General features: G+C 38.2%; 1 protein-coding gene across 2 annotated transcripts in view; it reads left to right on the top strand.

Annotated features, from left to right (window-relative positions):
• Positions 1-9,386: 9,386 nt before the first annotated feature.
• The window catches only part of TKI1 (TSL-kinase interacting protein 1), a 29,867-nt gene continuing 20,444 nt past the window's right edge, over positions 9,387-18,809 (top strand). Inside the window, exons 1-4 of one of the 2 annotated variants that reach the window (XM_077390862.1) lie at positions 9,387-9,981; positions 16,163-16,358; positions 16,511-16,593; positions 16,684-16,731. In XM_077390862.1, coding sequence (XP_077246977.1) covers positions 16,238-16,358; positions 16,511-16,593; positions 16,684-16,731 — 252 coding nt within the window. In that variant the 5' untranslated portion in view covers positions 9,387-9,981; positions 16,163-16,237. The remainder of the gene's footprint in view (positions 9,982-16,162; positions 16,359-16,510; positions 16,594-16,683; positions 16,732-18,809) is intronic. The other variant, XM_077390863.1, reaches the window with a different exon arrangement.

Below are 18,809 nucleotides of genomic sequence, written 5' to 3'. Positions count from 1 at the left end.
TTTTGATCATTTTATGTCATAAGGGTATTTTAGTCATTTTGCACGACTCGAGCGGGATTTTGTCATTTTACCTAATATGGCGTATTTTTATTATTTTTATCTCATGATGGTATTTTTAGTCATTTTATATGAGCCATGGGTCATTTTTACTTGATCTAGGGGTATTTTACTAATTTTTCATGATACTGGGGTATTTTAGTCATTTTACGCTGTATGAGGTTATTTTGATCATTTTTATGTCATAAGGGTATTTTAGTCATTTTGCACGACTCAGGGGTATTTTGTCATTTTTACCCGGTATAGGAGTATTTCGGTCATTTTGCCAGACTGGGGGATTTTCTAGTCATTTTACCTAATACGATGTATTTTGATCAGTTTTTAATGTCATGTGGGTACATAAGTCATTTAAAACTTTTTTGGCATATTTTGGTCATAAAGGCTTGCGAAACGCCGAATTTGGATTTAAAAATCCAATTCACCTCCAAATCCAAATCCAAGGGGTATCCAAACGGACCCTTAATTCATTTGGTGTCGAATTTTGGCATTTACTCTTTCTGAACATCCTAGTTAATAGTTAGATTTGGTGGAACATGATTCTATCATCCAACACTGTAGAAGAACTCAGAATTGCGGATCTAGTGTATTGTAGCTACTAGATCGATCCAATGTAAGGTAGCTGATAGACACGTCTATAATCTTGCAAGATGAGTGGTTGTACTAATATTGTCGGTGCCTTTCTATTGGAAAGCAAACCAAACAGTTTCTCGACTTGTTAGGAAAAAATCTCGCTAGAGGAGTGAAAGGGCCTAATGACGAGCTAACATTTTCGACTAGGTGCTGCTGCCTAAACGTAGCAGCCATTTCTTGAAGTGAGACGGGCACATCAGAGTTTCATCATTGTGGAGGAATATCTATGCTCAGCAAAACCGGATTAAGATTATGTTAGATTTTGATTTTCAAAATCTTGATTTTGAGCCAAAATAAGTAGTTGAAAAATATTTTCTAAGTGTGTTTTGGAAAAGAAAAGGTTTTCTTTTAGAAAAAGTTACTTTTTGTAAGAGAGAGAGAAGAGTGCAAAAGTAGTGAAGCAAAGATAGTCCTGTACTGCTTTGGAGAGAAGTTGGAGAGTAGCTTATAAAGCTTTACTCTTTTCTTTGTTATGATGCACAATTGGTATTAGCCATGGGTGGAACTGTAGGACGGTACAACTTGCACCGTTCGCACACGCGCTGTGTGGGCAATGGGTTATAGTGGCGCTTTTTTAGACGCACTTTGCACTTCATAATGAGGATCGATTACGGCCTTTCATTTTTTCAGATTTGATCCGAACCGTTGGATCAAGATTGAGTTGGAACAGTAGGGGTGCAACTCGGGTCGGGTTGGGTCCGGTTGAGGCCCCGACCCAACCCGAGAAACCCATTTTTCCAACCCGACCCAACCAGATTTCCAATTCGGGTTGGGTTGGGTTGACCCGCCTATCATCCATCAAGGTGGCAAACGGACCCTGCCAGCCCGCGGCCCCGCAAGGCACGGCACGCCACGGATAGCTACAGTGACGCAGGCCGTGTCGGGCTGTGGGGTTTAGGCCCACGGCCCGGCACGGTAAAATCAGTGTAAAAGTGAGTATTTAGGGCTATTTTCCCGAGCCGCGGGCCGTGGGCCGTGCCGTGCCTAATCTTCAACTTTTCTGTGCTGTGCCGGCATGGCCCGTGGACGAAACGTGTAGTGCCGTGCCTGCCCCGCCGGCGACATCGGACCGAGAAGTTTCGTGCCGTGCCGGCACGGCACGGCCCATTTGCCACCTTGAATCATGCACATGTTTTTACAATATTTTTGTGAGAAGACCACACTGTTTTTTTTTGTGGGCCCCACTGTTTTTTTTTTTTGCTCACATTCCTACACAGGCACCCACCATATAAAATAGTAATTAGAAAATAATAAAATAGTAATTAGAAAATAGTAAAATACGGGGAAGATGGAAGAAAATCGAGAAATTGGAATATTCACTTGTTTTGCCGTTTTAAAATTTTCTACATATCGTAATACTTGTCGGGTTTCGAGTCGGGTCGAGTTGCCCGACACCCCAACCTGATTTCCAATTCGGGTTGATTTTTCCCAACCCAACCCAACCTTATTTTTGAAAAAGCTCAACCCGACCCGACCCAAATTCGGGTTCAACCCATCGGGTTCAGGTCCAACCCGAGTTGCACCCCTATGGAACGATCAAGTGGGTAGGCCGAATAGTTCAGTCGGGTTGGGCCTGAGTTCGGGTGCATGAGCGGGTGCGATCCGAACCGTCGGATTGTATTGCAACAGCTAGTGGATGATGACCGTTGGATTATGTCCCTTCTACACAATGTAAAGAATCAAAGGGTGCGATCTACACTGTGGATGGGCAATCCAGCGATTCGGAGTTGGAGGCGTTTTTACACAAGCCAACGGTCACTTTAGGATTGATCTGAAACGTAGAGTCGTGATTAGACGCCGTCTAACGGTTAGATTTCAAACCCGCTGAAAGAATGCGCAGAAAGGGTGTTTTTCAACGTGAAAAGTCACCAGAGGCTCTATTTAAAGAGCAGAAAATGCCCAAAATAAACAGAATTCGAAATTCTTCATTGGTATACCCAAAACTATTGTTTCCAGTAAAATTTCTCACTCAATTACACTCTCTAATCCCCTACAAAGTTACTGTGTTTAGTGATTTACAAATCTTCTTCAAGTATTTTGTTTTACTGCAGGAACAGAATACTTGGGTCTCAAATACTTGCAAAATTCAAAGGTGATTCAGGCTTGATTCCGTTCAGTGCAGAACGTCGTCAAGCAATATGTTTGGAATCGGGCTTCATTGTATCTTGGAGGCGAGTTCATGGTCCCCTTTGCACACTACTGGTGGGGGCGAATATCATCCTAAGGAAAGCGTTTGCGCGCCTTGAAGCATCTTCCTATCTTATTCTCTACCTACACCATTTTTCTCCAACGATCTTAAGACGATATTCCTGTTGGAGATCTTTATGACACAATCAATGAAGCAAATGACGTAAGACTTTGTGAAATTGGAACGCTTCAACAATGGGAACTTCAAGAGGTGGCAGAAGAAAGTACATTTCATTCTCACCACTCTCAAAGTGGTATATGTACTGACTACACCCAAACCGGCAAAAAATGAGACGCTTGCCCAAGGCCGTAGAAGGAGGAAGTGGGAACAAGACGATTATCTATGCAAATGACACATCTTCAATGCTATGACCGATGAACTGTTTGATATTTACCATATCATGAATTCGGCGGGAGCACTTTGGACGGCTTTGGAGGATAAGTACCTATCAGAAAATGTCGGTGCTAAAAAGTTCATTGTAAATCATTTTATAAATTTCAAGATGACTGATGATAAGTTGGTAGTGGATCAAGTCCATGAGATCCAACATATCATTAGTCAAGTTCATCGACAAGGGGTAAATCTTGATGATACCGTCATCGTACCCTCTATTATTGACAAATTACAACCATTATGGAAAGACTTTAGAAAAAGTCTTAAACATAAAAAGGAAGATATGTCTCTTGAAGATTTGATTCAAACCCTCCAAGTTGAGGAAGAATCAAGACTCCGAGATAAAAAAGATCTTGCACCTTTATCCTCTAAAGTGCACATGGTGGAAAATCTCAATATGGTAAATGCCCCTACTGCTCCTACTACTCAACTTTGGAAAGGTAATCGGAAGAGGAAATCGCATCAAGGCAATGGTTCTGAAAAGAACAAGAAGCGCAAAGGCGCTTATTTCCAGTGTGACAAAATGGGCCACTATAAGAGGGAGTGTCGATTTAAAAAGTTGAACACTCAAGGAAACAAAGAAAAATTTCTTGCCATGATATCCAAGGTTAATTTCCTCGAAGGTGAAGATGCGTGGTGGATCAACTTAGGTGCTACAAGACATGTTTGCAAAGACAGAAGCACATTTTTTACTTATGCACCAGTCGAAGACGAAAATGTTCTCTACATGGGGAACTCTTCAACATCAAAATTCAAAGGAAAATGCAAAGTGGAACTTGAATTCACTTCTAAAAATATCCTCACTCTTACTGATGTATACCATCTACCAGATGTTAAGAAGAATCTTGTTTCTGGTAGCCTTCTTAATAAGAATGGCTTTAAACTTGTATTTGAGTCTAATAAGTTTGTCCTTTCCAAGGGTGTGACATTTGTAGGGAAGTGTTATATGTATGAGGGCATGTTTAAGATGAACATCAGTAAAGTTAATTGTTCTGTTTACATGGTTGACTCTATTTCTTTATGGCATAATAGATTAGGACATGTAAATCTTAGGAAAATGCATGATATGATAAAGTTAGAACTAATACCTAAGTGTGATGAAAGCATGGTACATAAATGTAAGATATGAATGCAAACCAAGATAGTGACTAAACCCTTTCCTAGTGTAGAAAGATCTACTACTTTATTAAAGTTGGTACATAGTGATGTATGTGATTTACATGGCACTCCAACAAGAGGAGGCAAAAAGTATTTTGTGACATTCGTTGATGATTTTTCAAAATACTTCTACGTATATCTGTTAGGACATAAAGATGAAGTCTTAGATAAGTTTAAGACTTATAAGACAGAAGTAGAAAATCAATGTGAAACTAAGATTAAGTGTATTAGAACTGATAGATGACATGAACTAGACCTGATATTGCATTCTCAGTAGGAAAACTAAGTAGATTTACTAGTAATCCTGATTACATACACTGGAATGCTATAAATAGGATATTGAAGTATCTAAAAGGCACTATAGACTATGGGTTGAACTATAATGGGTATCATATGGTATTATAAGGATACACAGATGCCAGTTGGTTAACTGAGCATGATGATCATTCATCAATGAGTGGATGGATATTCACTCTTGGTGGGGGAGTTGTCTCCTGGGCTTCTAAGAAACAGACTTGCATAACTACTTCACTATGGAAGCAGAGTTTATTGCATTGGCCCCTTGTTGTAAAGAGGCAGCGTGGCTAAGGAATTTGCTGTTAGAAATTCCTATTTGGCCTAAACCTATGCCAACAATATATGTGCATTGTGATAGTCATGCCGCACTATCAAGGGCATATAACCATGTGTACAATAGTAAGTCCAGACATGTTGGACTCAGGCATAGTGTTATTAGGCAGTTATTTATTGATGGTAAGTCTAGGCATGTTGGAATCAATACTAGAATCCGTCGTCTCTTAGGAAAAGGCGAAGAAGACTAGAGTCAATCCAATATAAGATAACCCTGCTACCTATCTCTGTATATCACATATCCAACATCCATGCCTAAAGAGAGTTAGTACCAGTTTCATCTATTATTAGAACGAGCACTAGAACCCACCGTCTCTCAGAAAGAGGCGGAAAAGACTAATGTTGATCTGATAACAGATAAGCCTGATACCAGTCTCTATCAATCATATATAATCCTAACACAACGCATCTAGAAAGCAGTAAACATACACATGCACATCTACAGCTAAGAAAGTAAACCTGCAGTGAGCAAACGTCAGTAGATGATAGTAAAAGATAATAACCAGCAGTAATAAAGATAAAGAATTACAGCTAAGAATGTGAGAACTACCGCTAAACACGCGAGAACTACAGCTAACCAGGTAAGAGCTACAACTAAGTAGGTAAGAGCTACACCTAAGCATGTGAGAACTACAGCTAAGCATACAATCATGATAAATCTATACTAATCATGTCAACAAACCAATCAAAGAATCAAGTAATCAATAAAAAAGAGTTTACGAAAGAAAAGGGGCTCAAGGCTTGAGAGGGCAATCGTCCTCACCTATAGCCTGTGTACAATGAAATCAACTCTCAGAAGAATGTTGACTTCAAAGTGCCATCGACAACAACCTTTTCCTCCTTGTTATTGGTAGAAAACTGTTTTTCTTTAGATTTTTAAAAACCATTTTATTAGGTTTGAAATGTTTATTTTGAAAGATTTTTGTATTTCTAAGAGGTTTTAAATGTTTATTTTTAAAGGTTTGACTGAACCAACGATAAAAATCCCAAGCTGCCTACGTACCTCGTGGAAGAGGATCAAGCCAAACGTAGTTCGGAACAGATTTTGAAATACGTTCCTAATTTCCTAGCTTTTCTGATGTTTTGAAGTTTTCTGGTTTTCAATTGTTTTTGAGTTTTTTTTTCAAAATTTCAAGTATTTTTTATGTTTTTGACTCAAGAGGATGGATTCCTATCATCATAAGGGTAGGATAGACTCCGGTATCGAGCAAAGGTTTGCAAATGTTTGATAGAATCCTATACCTTGCAGGGGTTGGACATAATTTCATGATTTGGTGAAATGGTGGACAAAATCATAGTTCCGTATGATGATAGGACAAACTTCTATGACTCTATGACAGTAGGACAGACTCCTAAGGTAGCACAGACTCCTATGCTAATGGACTGACTCCTAAACTTTATACCCTAAGAGGTGCTAATGAGACATGGCATGTCTCCTATGGGTGGACTCACTAATGAGACAAAGCTTGTCTCTGAAGGATACAACTTTGCTTTCGTGAGACATAGCTTGTCTCCCTAAAAGGATGCGACTCCAGTTAGCGCTATCATTGCCCTTGCAATGATGAAAGGATAAAGTATCTACCAAACCAAGTCGGTCTTCAACTAATAAGGGTCGCGACTTGTGAGACTTAGATAGTCTTCTAAAGGGTTAACTTACTAATAAGAGGGTATGACTTTCTATATGAGACATAGATTGTCTCTTATAAGGGTGTGACTTTATTTACATGAGACACAGCTTGTCTCCCTAAAGGTATGATTTTCTCTGCATGAGACACAACCTGTCTCCTTGAAGGTAAGCTTTTCTATGAGACAAAGCATGTCTCTCTAAAAAGATGTGACTGTGTTTACACGAGACATAGCATGTTGTGGACCCCGATCCGAGGGCGGCGTGAGGGAACGAGTCTCTACATCCTCCGGATCATCCACGTGTGAAGGAGAGCTCTACCAAGGAACTCTCAAAACGGATGCCACCCTCATAGCATAACACGAGTGGCGATATAAAAAGAACGAGATATGTCTTGATCCAGAACCAAGGTTCGAAACCGAGACATACCTAAAATAAACCCAGAGTCGCCATCCATGGATATGCCATAGAATCCTAAAATCAAATCCTCTGTGCAATGGATTACCAGAAATATATATGGGTTCATGCCTGGTTACGAATGGAGAAGGTCTGAGAGCACCCCCAATTCGTCCGAGTGCAAGCACTTGGTCTCTTATGCCATTTATTATTAACTCCAAAGAAGTTTGGGTAAAAATCATGTGAAATGGGAAGAATCATCAGGAATCGTCTACCTAAGCATGCATTTCCTGAGGATAGAGATAATAAACACATAAAAAATAAAATGAAAGATGTGTCACCTAAGCATAGCTAGGTTATGAGTGACAAGCCTAATGGGTGTCTAAGTTCTGATGTGCAAACACATGCAAGCTATAGCTAAAGGTATATGATCAGTACAAGAAAGTAAGAAAACACATCAAAACATACGATGACTACTCAACAAATCCTAAGACTATAAATGATTAGCCCGAGTCTTCGGATGGTCTGGTATTCATCCAAAGAAGCCTACGTATCCCCGCCTCCGCAAGAATCAAGGCAACGTAGTTCTTCGCGCCTATTCTAAGCTATGATGCCTAAGACACCTAGCCCTCTATCCTAGACTCGATCTAAAAGACCGGACCAATTATTAAAGTTTATTGTACGATTATTTAAATCCTAGTGAATTGTGGATTTTAGGACACCCTATATGCCCTAACTAAATGCAGATTAGCCCTAAGCTAATGCAGGTGGTTCCTACAACCTATGTGTAATTAGGCTGTGTTTCCTAAGGAAAACAAAGGGTGGACTAGCGTATCCTATTCTAGTCATCACTCGGCGATCGGCGATGTGGATCGCCGACTGACCGGACAGAGGCGCTCCTATAACTCTAGGACAGACCCCTAACTCTAAAATAAGCACACAACAAACAATCAAACAACCTATCAAAAGAAAAATCCTAACTCTAAAACTCTCTATCTAGGAGAAACTCCTAACTCTAGAGGAAGATCTTTTGAAAACAAGATTTTAAAGGTTTTTGAAGAAGGTTTAAAACATTATTTACAAAAAAGTTTGGCTGGACTTGGGATATGGATCCCAAGCTGAACTACGTACCTCGTGGAAGAGGATCAAGCCAACGTAGTTCGAAACGAACTCTCATAATTACTACTCCTAAAACACTCAACACTATAAAAGATTTGAGGCTTTTGATATTTTTTTAATGTTTTTTATGTTTTAAATTTCTAATTTTTTGAGTTTTATATGTTTTAAAATATTTTTGAATTTTAAGATATTTCAATATTTTTGGATTTTTAAATGTTTTAATATGTTTTTGGATTTTAAATTTCTGATTTCACCCTTTTGGTCAAAGACCGGAGGGAACATACAAAGCAAAACCCTAGAGCTAAACCCTAGGGCAAACAGGGGAAACCCCTAAACCGAATAAGCTAACTATCAAAAGTAATGAGATGATCTAAGATCACAAACAAGCGAAGCTTTCATAAGACTGTACTAGTCTCTAATAAAGAAGAGTAATAATAATACTGTGAAGAAACTCCTAAAAACAACTAAAGGAAATGGGGAAATGAGTCAAAGACTCTCTAATGACACTATCAAAAGGACGAATGAGTCAAAGACTCCCTAATAAAATCCTTAAAAGGATAAATGAGCCAAAGGCTCTCTAATACTACAACTTAAAGGAAGAAATGAGTCAAAGACTCTCTAAAATGAGCTATTCTAATATAAGGCTGGGTAAATAGGTTGTTCATGTGATGGAACACAACATAAAAAGTACTGTACGGATTACATCATAAGATGATCCAAACCGTCCATGTGATGGAACACAACATAAATAGGTTGTTCCCCCAAAATCATTTCCATAAGATGATCCTAGCCCTTCGATCTATGCAGGTTTCCATAATAATATAATATGCATTTTTATATATATCAGAGGCCTAACATCATCCTATAGAAATGATTTTTTGGGCACAACCTATTTACTTTGTGGCCCATCACATGGACGGTTTAGATCATCCTTATTTTTTGTGCACAACCTATTTACTTTGTGGCCCACACATGGACGGTTTGGATCATCCTATAGTGGGTCCGTACTTAACTTTTTGAGAAATATATAAGGGACTACAAGTCTACAAGGGCATACACCATATAATTTCTCACCCTATTGTTTACTATGGACAGCCCTATTTAGTGTAAAAGAAAGTCATAAATACACCAAATGGGGGACGCATAAATTAAAAAGGGGGGAATGAAAAGAAAGTCATAAATACTCAAATCCCAAATGAAAAGAAAAAGACAAGCTTAATCGACTGGGGGGAGAGGCTGGGAAAAAAACCCTAAATACAGGCAGTATTGAGAGAGGGAGGAGCTGCCTTTACACCACCATCTTCTACCTCGGTCCAGCCACCATTAACCACCATCACCACCATCCTGACCTTCGAAATCTTAGATCCACGCCAAACCCATTTTGATTCTCCCCATTTACAGTCATTAAAACCCACCATCTACATCTCGACCAAACCCTAGATCTACAGCCCACCTTCTCCTCCTCCACGGAACACCACCAATCTTCACGACAGAGCAGCCATTACCAACCCCAAGCTTCAGATCTGCCATTAAACCCCATCATATTCAACACCGTCAGCTTCTCTGCCATCTCCGCCGTCCCAGCTCTATTTTCTAGCTCCACCTCGCCACCACCGATTCTCCATTCCCACACCAGATCCGCCACATCCTCTCCACCATCACCTCCCTCCACCTAGATCTAGGGTTTCTAAAATTACAGAAGAGAGAGGGAAGGGGGATCTGGCCACCGGACCTGAGCTCCGGCCACCTCCGAAGTCCTTTGTGATTCTTTCGACCCTCCAAACAGGTTTCTAAAATTACCCTTTTTGTGATTTTTGTTTCCAAGGGTCTGAACTCGAATTTGGATTTAGATTCGGACATTCGTTTCTGAATTGAATCCGGATTTAAATCCGGATAAACGGATACGGATAATATCCGAATTCGAATAATATCCGTCGGATTCGAATTCGGTAACAAATAATAAATATCCATCGAATCCGGATTTTTAAAACCATGATTTCTTACTTAAAATCCAGGATGATGGATTGTAAAATCCATAATTTTACACTGCTTTCAAACTAAAACCTGGATTCTAAAATCCGCATATCCAAACAGCCCCTAAAAGAACAAAGCAACAAGCATCGCTTCTTAATTAGTCTAGCATGCCACAAGTTTATGATTATGAAGAAATGATGCGTCTCCTGAATCATAGCGTAACTGCTTCAAGAAAAATAATAAACCCAAAAAAAATGGCTTACTCTCCTCCAAAGAAATTGCATATTTCAAAGATAAAAGATGATAGATAATAGAAATTTCATTATGCCACCCCCCCCCCCCCCCACAACCCCATGTGGACATGCAAAAGAAAGAGAGTGCATGAAGTGCGAGAACACCAACACAAACCCCCTTTTACTATGCTGCAAAAATATAAAAAACTGGCAGACAAAACATCATCGTCTTTTCCCCACTATTTAATCGAGATGAAATGGAACAATTACTTTGATATCGACATACCACATCTCAGATTTCAAACTCAAAATCCCAAGGTGATTTTACGCAACAAATATAAAAGAAGTTAGTATTAGCTGGATTTGATAATCAAATCAGAGATTAAACACCTATGGACAAACATGTAACACTTGCATGACCTTAATTGTTCATTTGATGACCCCATGGAAATCTCACAGCCAATAATCCCATTAGTAAAAAGGCAACAATATCCAAAACCATTCAGGGCCTTCTTATAGAATTTCATGGGCTCCCATTACATGTAAAATTGGGAACCAACAAACCCTAGTTCATGCCCACTAAAGTTCTTATCCCATCAAAAGAAATATACCTATGGAATTCATAACTTGAATAGAGAACAAACTCGAAAAGCAAAAAAAAAGGGCAATACTGATAGAAAATCAGTCATTCCTCTGTGCTACAATTTTAAGAAGTTATAAAATCAAAACACATCAAACAATCAATAAAACTAATGAGAACCCAATAAACAAGAGCTTGAGTTAGAAAGCCCCAAGACATATACCTTACTAGAACAAATTATCAGAAATCCTAGAAACCAAATAATTTAATCAGATTTCGAGGGGGCATTAATAGAAATGAAAAAAATAAATGATCCCAGAATTAGTTTTTTCCAATGTAATAGCTAGTGAAATTGATGAACAATCAATAAATTCTTCAACTAAAACACATAAGGATGTGGAATTACGGTTAGGGTTTCAAGAGAGGCTGATACCTGTTTCTCAGTTTCTTTTTCGTTCTGTTTTTTAATTATTCGCTTTCTTCTTTTCCAAAAGTGAATTGGGAGAGAAGGGGTGGGAATGGAGGGAAATGATTCTGATTTTGGGAGAGGAAAAATGGAGAAAAGGTCTTTGAGAGCTGATGAGAACAGATCGGAGTTGGGGTGTATTGAGAGAGAGAGAGAGAATAAGGTGAAAAAGAGAAAACAAATAAAAGATTTAAATCTTTTCTTAGGTCTTGGTAGGGGTGTAAATGGACATTCGAAAATTCGATTACCGTCCGCATCCGAATCCGTTTAAAGCAAATATTATCCGAATCCGTTTCAAGCGGATATTATCCGAATTCGTTTATGAGATATCCGGCTCTTTGCGGATGCGAATCTGGTAAATGGTACATCTGATCCGTTTAACATCCGAATCCGAGAAGTATATCCGTTTTTCTCTAATATCCGGATCCGTATCTACATTCGTATATCCGTATTCGAATCTGAATCCGTATCCGGAATCATTTTATTTTTATTAGTATTTATTATTAATAATATCATCAAATAAGTGGAATAACAAATAAATCCTCAAATATAATTAGATTTACAATTTTGCATATATATATATTTACATTTTAATATTTATTTAATATAACTCACTAGTTTGCAAAATAATTGGTAAAGAGTCCTCAAGAATCACATAATATCCAATGAGTCTAGAATTACGTGGTTCTTAAGGACTATTTACCAATTATTTTGCAAACTAGTAAGTTATATTAAATAAATATTAAAATGTAAATATATATCGATGGCAAAATTGTAAATCTAATTATATTTAATGATTTATTTGTTATTCCACTTCTTTGATGATATTATTAATAATAAATACTAATAAAAATAAAATGATTCCGGATATGGATTCAGATTCAGATATGGATTTACGGATGCGGATATTCGGGAAAAACGGATGTACTTCTCGGATTCGGATGTTAAATGGATCGGATGTACCATTTACCAGATTCGCATCCGCAAAGAGCCGGATATCTCATAAACGGATTCGGATAATATCCGCTTGAAACGGATTCGGATAATATTTGCTTGAAACGGATTTGGATGCGGGCGGTAATCGAATTTTCGAATGTCCATTTACACCCGTACTAAGACCTAAGAAAAGATTTAGATCTTTTATTTGTTTTTTCTTTTTCACCTTATTCTCTCTCTCTCTCAATACACCCCAACTCCGATCTGTTCTCCTCGGCTCTCTAAGACCTTTTTTTTCCTTTTTCCTCTCTCAAAATCAGAATTCTTTCCCTCCCTTCGCACCCCTTCTCTCTCCATTCACTTTTGGAAAAGAAGAAGAAAGCGAATAAACAAAAACTAGAACGAAAAAGAAACTGAGAAACAGGTATCAGCCTCCCTCTTGAAACCCTAACCCTAATTCTACATCCTTATGTGTTTTAGTTGAAGAATTTATTGACTGTTCATCCATTTCACTAGCTATTACGTTGGAAATAAGTCGAAAAACTAATTCTGGGATTATTTATTTTTTCATTTCTGTTAATGCCCCCTTGAAATATGATTAAATTATTTGGTTTCTAGGGTTTCTGATGATTTGTTCTAGTAAGGTATTTGTCTAGGAGCTTTCTAACTCAAGCTCTTGTTTATTGGGTTTTCATTAGTTTTATTGATTGTTTGATGTGTTTTGGTTTTATAACTCCTTAAAATTGTAGCACAGATGAATGACTGATTTTTTATAAGTATTGCCAATTTTTGTTGCTTTTCGAGTTTGTTCTCTATTCAAGTTATGAATTTCGTAGGTATATTTCTTTTGATGGGATAAGGACTTTAGTGGGCATGAACTAGGGTTTGTTGGTTCCCAATTTTGCATGTAATGGGAGCCCATGAAATTCTGTAGGAAGGCCTCCTGAATGGTTTTGGGTATTGTTGCCTTTTTACTAATGGGATTATTGGCTGTGAGATTTCCATGGGGTCATGAAATGAACAATTAAGGTCATGCAAGTGTTACATGTTTGTTCATAGGTGTTTAATCTCTGATTTGATTATCAAATCCAGCTAATACTAACTTCTTTTCTATTTGTTGTGTTAAATCACCTTGGGATTTTGATTTTGAAATCTTAGATGTGGTATGTCGATATCAAAGTAATTGTTCCGTTTCATCTCGATTAAATACAGTTGGGAAAAGACGATGATGTTTTGTCTGTTAGTTTTTGATGTTTTTGCAGCATAGTAAAGGGGGTTTGTGTTGGTGTTCTTGCACTTTATGCACTCTCTTTCTTTTGCATGTCCACATGGGGTTGTGGGGGGAGGGGCGGCATATTGAAATTTCTATTATCTATCATCTTTTATCTTTGAAATATGCAGTTTCTTTGGAGGAGAGTAAGCTATACTTTTTTGGGTTTATTATTTTTCTTGAAGCAGTTACGCTATGATTCAGTAGGTGCATCCTTTCTTCAGAATCATTAACTTGTGGCATGCTAGACTAATTAAGAAGCGGAGCTTGTTAATTATATTCTCTTTATCTTGCTAGGACCATCTCGGTTCGTCTTTTATTATATTCTCTTTTTACTGTCTCAAAAGAAGAAGAAGAAGCGGAGCTTGTTGCTTTGTTCTTTTAGGGGCTGTTTGGATATGCGGATTTTAGAATCCAGGTTTTAGTTTGAAAGCAGTGTAAAATTATGGATTTTACAATCCATTATCCTGGATTTTAAGTAAGAAATCCTGGTTTTAGAAATCTCTCTCCCATCATGAGATTTCTAAAACCCGGAAACACAAGATGATCTCCTACTCACTCGCTCGACGGAAAGAAGGGCGAGAAATCAGAAAATGATTGACGGTCTCCTTCTTCTCTCGTCTCCCATCGAGGATTTTGAGAAATCCAAGATTCTAAAATCCGCGTATCCAAACGGCCCCTCAATGTCTTTGAGTGTGTTGTCCAGATTATTCAGTTTGTGACAACTAGAATGGTGATTTAGCTGTGCTTGAGAAATGATTGCTAAAGTTAGATGCTTGTGCAATCATTGCTCAATTAAGATATTTATCATCACAATTGTGTACCATGGTTCAGTAAAATTGGTTAAATTTAGGGGCCGTTTGGATACGCTGATTTTAGTATCCAGGTTTTTAGTTTGAAAACAGTGTAAAAGAGGGTAATGATCTGGCTGCTGGTATGCTGTCCTGGCAGCGTTTCTTGGATTTTAAGTAAGAAAACCAGGTTTTAGAAATCTCTCCCGTATCCTTCGATTTCTAAAACCTGGAAACAGGGGATGATTGCCACTTGCCAGCTCTCTTGCTGTCGGAAAGAAGGGCGGGAAATCAGAAAACGACGGCTGCTCTCTTTCTTCTCTTGTCTCCAACTACAATTTTGTGAAAATCCAGGGTTCTAAAATCCGCGTATCCAAACGGCCCCTTAGAGTTTACAGGTTATCGAAATATTCCACAACGTTCCTAGTCAAAATATTATATTTTCTGACAAATTTACGTTTTCATAGTTGGTAATGTTAAATTGCTGACTTTTGGAGTTTGTTGGTTAATAGAATAAACTTTATTAGATAAATATTTGATGTTTCTGTTCATAAATCTGTTCTATAGCATCCAGTTGTTCTTTATGGGCACATGGAATAGTTTTCGACTTTTTGTAATATTCCATTCTCAACTCAACTCAACAAAGCCTTTTTCCCAAACTAGTTGGGGTCGGCTTTTCGTAATATTCCATTGTTCTCAACAAATTTTTGGCGAGGAGTAGAGTCTTGAACACCAATTAATGCATTTGGTTTATCTAGGTGCCTATACTGGCGATAAGATTGACACGTGAGCATAGGGGTGTAAACGAGCCGAGCCGAGCCGAGCTTGGCCAGGCTCGGCTCGGCTCGTTAAGGTCAAAGGTTAGGCTCGGGCTCGGCTCGGGCTCGAACTAGGCTCGGCTCGGCTCGGCTCGGTCAGGCTCGGCTTGGCTCGCGAGCCGCTCGCGAGCCTTATCGAGCTTGGCTGGTTGCGTTATATTAAAAAGAAATTTGCTAGCAAACTTCTACTATTGTACTTCTCGGGCATGTGAACATCATTTTTGCAGAGATTCTCGCACATGCAAAGGCCGCTAGCAAAGCAAAAAAAAGAAAAAAAGTAATCATTACGAAAAAAAAAGTGAATAGCTGAATGTGTATAGTTTTAAATGAAAAATTACCGATTGAAGTTAAAACGTTATTACAATTACTAAAAATTTACCAACAGAAGTTACGACGTTATGACAATTACGGAAATTACGGAAAAAAGTTATGACTTATGATAATTACTCCTCCAGCTGTTTCTACTTTATTATATTTATTACTATTATTTTATACGGTTTTTATTAACGAGCTTTAACGAGCCGAGCCGAGCCGAGCCGAGCCCAGCCTAAATCGGGCTCGGCTCGTTAATCTTAACGAGCCTGGCAAGCCGGCTCGGCTCGGCTCGTTAAGGATTCGAGCCGAGCTCGAGCCGAGCTTTTTTCGAGCCGAGCTCGAGCGAGCTTCCGAGCCCAAGCCAAAATTGACACCCTTACGTGAGCATGCGAATCGAATTGTCTGCCACTTGGTCAATGTAGGTTTTGCGAAGTTTAAATACGTCTAGAATGAATGATGTGGCTATTTCGTTCATGTTTTTATCATTGAGTTCTTTTTTTATGCTAAGTTTATTTATTTCAGTATTTAATTTTTCGTCTTCATGGTTCCTTTGATTCTAAGTCTTCTTTTTCTTTGAATTATAGGCTATTAAAGAACTCGATCTCAGAAGTTGGAATTTGAAATATATGAAACTCTAGAGTTCTTTGGATGTCTTGAACATGCACACACAATTACAAGTGCCTCTTGAACTTGAGTCTCCTCCATCAGAGAATGGGTTGATTAAGGATGGAGAACCTAGTGGTCCATTGTCACCAAGGGTTGTTGCTTCTGAAAAGCCTGGTATTATCCTTGGATTCTTTATTTTTTTGAATGATTGTTATTCATGTTTTAGTTATGCTTATTTTCTTTTCAGTTATCTAAGCCCAATTTGAAACAACTCTAAAGTGATCTTTAAACGGGAACACCTTTATGTTGTTACTTTTCTAATCCAGTAAAAAAGCAGACGCGACAATGGGCAGCGTGGACACGTCAAGAAGAGGAGAACTTTTTCAACGCATTAAAACAAGTTGGAAAGGCATGTGTTCTGGTCCAATTGTATAATGGCTATTGAATACTTTACTACTTGAGGCTTTCTTACAATGGACATGCTACATTTTTTATGCAGAACTTTGACAAAATCACATGCCGCGTCCAAAGCAAAAATAAGGACCAGGTATTCTCTTTTAGGCACAGTGTCATTTTCTTAACTCATTTTCAAGCATAGTAGCTTGCAACCAGTGGTGTGTATTCGCGAGTGATCCATCATTTGTTTTTAGAAGAAAACATGAGTGATCCATTATTACTCCTCGTATTCCTTGACTCTTTTGACCAAATGCAACCATTTTGCAATATTGTGATTCTATTAGTCATCTTTGTGCATGTGATGTATATTTGATGTTTCTTCAACAATATAATCTAAGTTGTATAGATTCACCTCTGGTGTTGGCACTTGCATTGCATGTTTGATCCTATGCTGGACAAATATATTGGCAGTTGCTAGTTTTTAGGAAAATCTAAATATTCAGAGAACTTTATTTGGTTCTTTTTATTATACCTTTTCTCGCTTTGTCAAGAATTTTTTCATTAATCAACATAGGGGCAACAAGGCATCATCTGATGTAATAACCCTTTCATTGTTTTATCCCAATTTGCCAAGTCATTTGCAATAAGGTTATGTTTCTATGCAGCCATTCAAAAAAAAAAGGTGATGTTTCTATGCATAGCCTTAACAAATGAGTCCTACTTGAGACAAATTGGAAAACATGTTTCTCACTAAGGGGGATCCCTGTTGACTCTCTAATCACCTTTTGGGCATTACTTCCTTTCAAATGGCTACAATGTAGTGTATGTCAGGTTCCAATCATAGTAGGCTCCATGGGAGGCCTTCAACCTTTGCTTTGTAGAATATGCTACCCTGTCGCTCCTTATGCTTTCAATCGTTTCACTCTAGGAATTGATGTGGCAAGTGACGCTTGGCCCTGCTGTAGCGCAGAGTCTGGTCTCATGTCAAACATTTAGTTGGAGCCAGTAGCCCATTGGTGCGGTAAATAACCCAGTGGACACCGAGTTAGCAAAATACCCAGTGGACACCGAGTTAGCAAGTGGAGACTGATTTGACTTAGATGGTAACCTAAGGGATGTTGTTGTGTGAGTTGACTCAGCAAAATCATTATGGAATTCGAAGCAACTTGAGTTATTGTAACATCATTGTAACCAATGGGACATGCATAATCCATCATAACTCTGCTGTTAGCATCAGAAAACACTCAACACCTCTTCCCCCTCCGTCTTCTTTTGTCCAGATGGTAGCATTGTCCTTGTGGAGAACTTTGTTACTTCTGTTGAAATTCAGCTTCAACCACCCAGCGGTAAGGGCTACCCATACCTTGGGAGGTATAACTGGGGGCAAAATTCTGTACTAATTGAAATCCAATTACTAATAATGTATTGGATGGAAACACTAGTTATTTTTCCTTCTATTCTTTTTTATTTTGAACTACAAACCGTCCGGGACTTTCAGAATCGATTGGGGTTGTTTTTGTGTTCTCTGTTGGTGTATAATTTGATTGATCCTCATATTTATTTATTCAGTTTCCATATCAACACCTGAAATTACATGGTTCTACACTTCTACTTGTCTAAATTTCTAGCACACGGGTTTATATTTTTGAACCACATTCTTAGCAATAATTTTACCGGCGTCATGATTACTGCAATTGTCTTGTACAATCTGCAACCTTTTTTTTAGCAAAGGAAAATAGGGAAATAAACTAGTTTGAAGTGTGAACAGCCCCATAAAGTTCACTATGGGGGAATGCTATGGACTAATGATCATGTTTTTAAATTTCCACCGAAACTGATACGAAACGGCCGAAATGTTACCGTTTCCATTCCAACCGAAATGATACCGAAATAGAAATGCATATCGAAATCAAAATCGTAAGTGCATTAGTGGTGTATATCAATATAAAAAAAAGGGCAGCCCAGTGCACGAGGATCCCGCCATTAGTGGTATATATCAATATATGTTACATAATTATATTTATATCAATTTCATGTGAAATGTGGTATATATACTTTGGATACATATTTATATGAATTACATGAGAAATGTGGTATGTACTGAATTATCAGACAAGCCCGACAGTGCATGTTATTAGGTGTTTGATGTTTTTGAACCATTATGGATGGCGATCTTGCTTATGTGATGGTTTCTAAGTGTGAATTTATGTTTATTTTAGCATTTTTGAA

This window comes from Tasmannia lanceolata, unplaced genomic scaffold (genome assembly GCF_043159265.1).
Source record: "Tasmannia lanceolata isolate RefF3 unplaced genomic scaffold, GAP_Taslan_0.1 ptg000011l, whole genome shotgun sequence".
NCBI lineage: Eukaryota > Viridiplantae > Streptophyta > Magnoliopsida > Canellales > Winteraceae > Tasmannia > Tasmannia lanceolata.
The sequence above is the reverse complement of the archived record's forward strand: the minus strand, read 5'-3'. Positions and strand labels throughout refer to the sequence as shown.